At 39.5% G+C, this 6,000-nt stretch overlaps 1 protein-coding gene across 1 annotated transcript in view; it reads right to left on the bottom strand.

The window, feature by feature from the left end:
* Nucleotides 1–856: 856 nt before the first annotated feature.
* LOC121278728 (sal-like protein 3) overlaps nt 857–6,000 on the bottom strand; it is a 53,626-nt gene continuing 48,482 nt past the window's right edge. The window contains exon 3 of the mRNA XM_041189097.1: nt 857–1,288. Coding sequence (XP_041045031.1) covers nt 857–1,288 — 432 coding nt within the window. The remainder of the gene's footprint in view (nt 1,289–6,000) is intronic.

Genomic DNA, 6,000 nt, shown 5'->3' with positions numbered 1-6,000 from the left:
GCAGCTTCTTTAAAACAGTTCAAATTTTTCAACAAAAAAAAAGGTCACAATGGCATTCAATTGGATTTGGGGAAAAAAAAAGTAAAATTGACAAGTCTACAAGTTTTGTTCTTTCCATAGGTAAGAGAAGATCTTTCAGACATCATCATGTATCTGGCTACAATTTAAAAATGTAATATATATATGCACATCCCTTGCATATAATTCTGCCAATACCAAAATTGAGGGTGGGGCTGGATACTTTTTCTGACCCGCATAATCTTGACAGTATAAATAGTACAGACAAGCACAATTTTTTTTTTATAGTTTACATCTCTGGGGACACAAAAATCACCTTTTTTTCTTTTTAAAGAGCAGGATATCTTAAAAAGGAAAACAAATTTATAATTTCAAGTTTCTACTTCATGTGAAGACAATTAGCACAGTTGTCCAGCCATACTCCAGTCAGTTTATGGTTTCCAGGCCCTTAGCGACTCCACTCACAGTATCGTTGTCAAGGAACTAAATTAGAGCAATGGCCCCACCCAGATTCCAATCCATCAAACAGTTCATCTGTTCACGGTAATCAAGGGTCTATTAATTTTTTGAAATTAGTTTTGAAGTACTTTTCTGTAAAATTTACTATTGAAACAAGTAGTACCATGCAAATCTTGCAAGACAACTCAAACCATAACCAGAATATGGAACTTTCGTGATTCTGGGTATGAGTAAAGGAGCAAGAAAACACCAACAACTGAGTATTTGGAGTTGAAGTCATATCTTAACAACTATTGAAGGTATGCTCCAAAAACTGTACATTATATAGTACAAGATTCAAAATGGTTCATGTGTTATTTGTGTTTAAGAGTGCCATGTTTTAGTTAATGCCAATTTCTTTGTTATCTTCAATAAATCTAGCGAATGGCCGATTTGCTCCTCCTTCTGTGCTTGGTTTCTCCAGCCCAGCGACAGGCGGACTGCTGCCTGTGCGAACCCTGTCCATTCCGCTGGTCACATTAGTTAAAGCTGGGATACCACTGCTCCCCAAGCTAACAGGGAGCTGAGGAATGCCTCCATTCTGTATAACAGAAATCTCATTATTTTTCAAAGCTAGACCATTCGTGATAGCAGCAGCGTACTGGTTCCAGAATGTTGCGTCAACATTCATTGCCCGAGCTGCCAAATCCTTTTGAAAGATCTCTGAGAACTTCATAGCATCACCACCTAGTAAAGCCATTGGGTTCTCCACTGACAGACGACGCCCTCTTCTTGCTGGAGCATTATTCCACATATGGGTTCCCATGTGAACCTAATGAGAAACACAAAACAGTGACAAAGAAAAATTGCATTGTTAAAAAGAATATATTTTCAAACGCAATATATTTTTGATATGCTTTTTTTTCAATTACCCCACTGTTACAAACATCTGCACAGACTCTCTTTAAAGGGTTTCATTCTGCAGGGAAGTCTTGAAACAGTGAAGTGTGCCAAATGGAATTCTGAAATAGAAGCATAAAATGCTGGAAATTCATAGCAAGGCCAATCAGCGTCTGAAAGAGAAAGATAGGTTAACATTTTGGGTGTGTCCTTTGTCGGAACATTAATCAATGTTTTCCCTTGCAGAGGTTTAACAACTGATAGGCATTTCCAGCATTTTCTGCTTTTCATTTCCAGTTTTTGTACACAAATCCACAAATTCAATTTTGCTCTTGTTGCAATCACTCATATTCATGTCATTCATAATCATTTTTTTAAAAAACTGAATATTTAAAATATGATTGCAGTTTACACCTCATGAAAGAAGTTTACAATTCAAAAGATCTGATCATGCAAATCTCTTAGTACCAAATTTCTACCTTCCTTGGCTATTTATGTTGCTTCATTTGCATTATTGGATAATTCAACAACAAGAACTTAGTCACATAGTGCCTGTAATGTGGACAAACATTCCAAAGTGCTTTGCAGAAGCTAATGAAAAAGCAAATGTGCTGAGCCAAAGAAGGAAATGTCAGGAGAAGCAACCAAGAGTTTGGTTAAAGAGGTAGGGTTGTTTTGGCAGGGACTAAAAATAATGACTTCAGTGCCTCCAATGGTTAGCTTGATGCAATTGAGGTTCATCCAATATTGAACGTCGGACAAGTAATGAAACAGCACAGCGAGGGTGGAGGGATTGAGAGAGGATGTGGAGAAATAGGGCCAGGTATCACCATGAATGTCTACGAAGGATCTTGGCTAGAGGCAACGCAGTAGATTTCCAGCTTGGAACCTGGGTGGAAATCTGGTATTGTGGATTGGTTAACCATTACAGGAAATACCTAAGTGATACTTCCAGATGAAATAGAGATTAAGAAAAATAATTGTTTTCCGTAATGACAGCCAATTGCTCGGCCAGTTTCATGATTGGGTGGTAAATTAAAAATCCACCTCAGCGTGTAGATGAGGATGAGGGGAGGAGTCAAAGATAGATCTTTTGAGGATTTTGGAAGTAACAGTACATAGGTTGGAAGAGAAACCACTGCTGGAAGTGCAATAGGGACAATCAAGGAGGTAAGAGTAAAATCAAGTGACATGAACACCACAACTTGTTTAGTGTGAAAAAATTTGAATTATGAGGCGTAGACTATATTTAATTTTGTACAGCCAAATCTCCCGTGATGTTGTTCATGGTTAACCAGATTTTATCACCCTGGTTACGACATAGCCAGAATCAATTTCTGGTAATTAGTCACCCAGTGCAGATTGGAGAAGTTAGTGTTTTCAAATACTTCCCCATCTCTGTAACCCCTTCCAGCCATACAAACTTCCAAAATTTCAGCACTCTTCCAAATCTGGCTTCCTGCACATACCCGATTTTCATCACTTCATGATTGATGGCTGTGTCTTGAGCTGCCCTGGGCTCAAGCTCTGCAATTCCCTCCCTAAACCTCTCCACCTCTCTTTAAAACCCACATCTTTGACCAAGTTTTTGGTCACCTGTGCTAGCCATCTCCTTTTGTGGCTCAGTGTCAAATTTTGTTCGATAATTATCCTGTGAGATGCCTTGGCGTGCTTTACCACATTAAAGGCATACATAAACATAAGCTGTTTGTGCAAGTCAGCATACTCAACATGCAGTGGTCCAAATTGTTTGTGATCTCTGGTCCACCCTCCCGTCAAACTAGACTCTGTAAGGGTACGGTCTCCCAAAACATACCCTCTTACTTTCTGATGACAGTATTATATTACAACATGCACAAAAAATTTAAAAATTACTCCTGTTTCCCTGCTGGACCTGTGCTTAAGTGGCTTGTTGTTTTAGAGCCACAAAGTTTAATTGTTGTAAGGAAACACTGCCAGTGGTCACTCAGAGTTCAACTGTTGCCTGGCCAAGGTATTTTGCAAATTGGTATGTTCTTGTCAATTTCATTTTGCATCTCAAACACCAGAATCTTAAGCTCGCTTTGCATCTGTGACAAAGTGCGTCATCTGAAGTGGGATATCTGTGGTTCAGAGAAAGGTAATTTTTATCTGAGAAAATGCTAATGTTTCTGAAATAAGATTAGATGTCTGAGTCAGTTTTACTATATTTGTAATATTTAAAAAAAATACAAGACTTTCTTATTTTGGCCACTCACCATATTTCTTTGCTAACGGAAAATTTTTGTCATCAAGACATTATATTGATTTTATTAACTATCATTTATCATTCAAACTTATGTAAGAAAAAGATACTTTGACTGTGGTCTTAGGATTTCAACAGTCATGTTCTTCTCAGTTAGCTAAAAGCTAAATGTTATTAGAAACAAGACAGTTTTGGGACTTTTATAAGAATGCATTTGGAAACATTTTTTTAATGAGGAAGATTGCTGCTCTCAGCTGGGTTGAAAAGTGAAATGTCTTAAAGGGCCACTTGTACAAACATCCAGCAAAGTTAAACTCAGAAGAATGTTGACAATGGAGATATGGATGAGTGAGCCCAAATAATGGGGACATCCTGAATTTAGGAGGCTTTTTGGGGAGAACAAATTTCAAAATATATTAAAATATACATTACAAAAATGACTTTCACTTATATTGTGCCTTATCCTCTTGCTCAGAGATGGCACAAAGTGGGATAGACACAATGCAAAAAATTTCATCAGGGTTTTGTAACTTTGGAGGAATTCCTGTTTTTCTGTGCAAGAGGGTGCCCAAAGAACTTCTGCTAAAATTATGGTGGCAGGAGCTTTGAAAAAACACATGGCAATCAATTACTTTGAAGAGTCATGATGGTTGTTTCTTGGGCAAATGTAGCACCATTTAGTACCAAGCAAGTTCTCACAGACAACATTGAGGTAAATGACATTAATCTGGGTGGAGTTTTCCAGCCCCACCTGCCTGGATCGCCTGGTTCTCCCTGAAAGTCAATGGACTTTTGGCTGGGGCTGCCGCATCCAATGCAGTGGGTCCCACCGAAATCCTGCCCTCCGTTTCTGATAGTGTTGATTGAGTAGACCATTGCCCAGACACTGGAAGAACTCTCTGTTCTTCCTCAAATGAGTGCTATAATGTTTTTAACATCCACTTATCCAGAACTTGCTGACATATCCTTGTCTCTCAAGCTATAAAATGTAGAATCATGAAGTCATTTACTGAACAGAAGGAGGCCATTTGGCCCAATGAGTCCATGCTGGCTCCCTGTGGAGCATCCAGTCAGTCCATGCCCCCGCTTGGTTCCCATAGCCCAGCAAGTTTATTTCCTTCAAGTGCCCAGCCAATTTCATTTTGAAATCATTGACTGTTTCTGCTTCCACCGCCCTCATGAGCAGTGAGTGTCAGGTCATTACCACTCACTACATAAAAAAAATTCTTCCTCACATTCCACCCCTGCCACCACCTCCCCACCCCACCCCGCCATCTCCCCCCCAACCACCCCCCCCCCACCCAACCCCCAGCCCAACCAACATCTCTTACCTAAAGTCTTAAATCTGTGTCTGTAGTCCTTGAACAATAAGCTAATGGGAAGAGTTTTTCCTTGTCCACCTTATCTAAGTTTGTCATAATCATTTTCATCTCTACCAAATTTCCCCTCAATCTCCTTTGCTCCAAGGAGAACAACCTCAGCCTTTCCAACCTAATCTTGAACTAAAACCCGCCCATTCTTGGAAATTTCTGGTAAATCTCCTCTTCAGCCTCTCAACAACATTCACATCTTTTCTGAAGTGTGGTGACCAGAATTGGATGCAATACTCTAGTTGTGGCAGAGCCAGAGCTTTATGTAGTTTTAGCATAACTTCCCTGCTTTTGTACTCAATGTCTGTATTTATGAAGCCCAAGATCCCAAATGCTTGGCTAACCACTCTCTCAATATGTCCTGCCACCTTTAAAGATTGAAAACATGCACCTCCAGGTATCTCTGTTCGTGCACTCTTTTTATAACTTTCAATAAGTCCATATTACCTCTCCACATCCCTTCTGCCAAAATGCATCACCTCACGTTTTTCTGTATCAAATTCCATCTGCCACTGGTCTGCCCATTCTGCTGGTCTACCTATGTCCCATTGAAGGCAATTCATATCATTCTCACTGTTTTCCTCTCCTTCAAATTTGGTATTATCGGGAAAAACTTGAAATTTTGCTCTGTATTCCATGATCTAAGTCATTTATATGCAGCTAAAAATGGAGTGGTCTTAGCACTCACCTATGGGGAACACCACTGTCTACCACCCAGCAGTCCGAAAAACAAGCATCTACCACAACTCACTGCTTTCTGTCCTTAAGCCAATTTTTTATCCACTTTCACACTGGCCCTCCTATTCCATAAGCCTCATTTTTGTTAACCAGCTTTTTATGTGGTACGTTGTCAAACTTTTAAAAAAATCCACATAGACAACATCCATCACATTCCCTTCATCAACCTTCTCTGTTACTTCATCAAAAAATTCAATTAGATTAGTCAAACATGATCTGCCTTTTAAAAATCCACCCGGGCTCTCCTTAACTCAAAACTTTTCAAGTTCCTGTTGATCTGTTCCCTGTTTCGGGACTTCAAAACCTTACCTC

This window comes from Carcharodon carcharias, chromosome 6 (genome assembly GCF_017639515.1).
Source record: "Carcharodon carcharias isolate sCarCar2 chromosome 6, sCarCar2.pri, whole genome shotgun sequence".
NCBI classification, from domain to species: Eukaryota; Metazoa; Chordata; class Chondrichthyes; order Lamniformes; family Lamnidae; genus Carcharodon; species Carcharodon carcharias.
The sequence above is the reverse complement of the archived record's forward strand: the minus strand, read 5'-3'. Positions and strand labels throughout refer to the sequence as shown.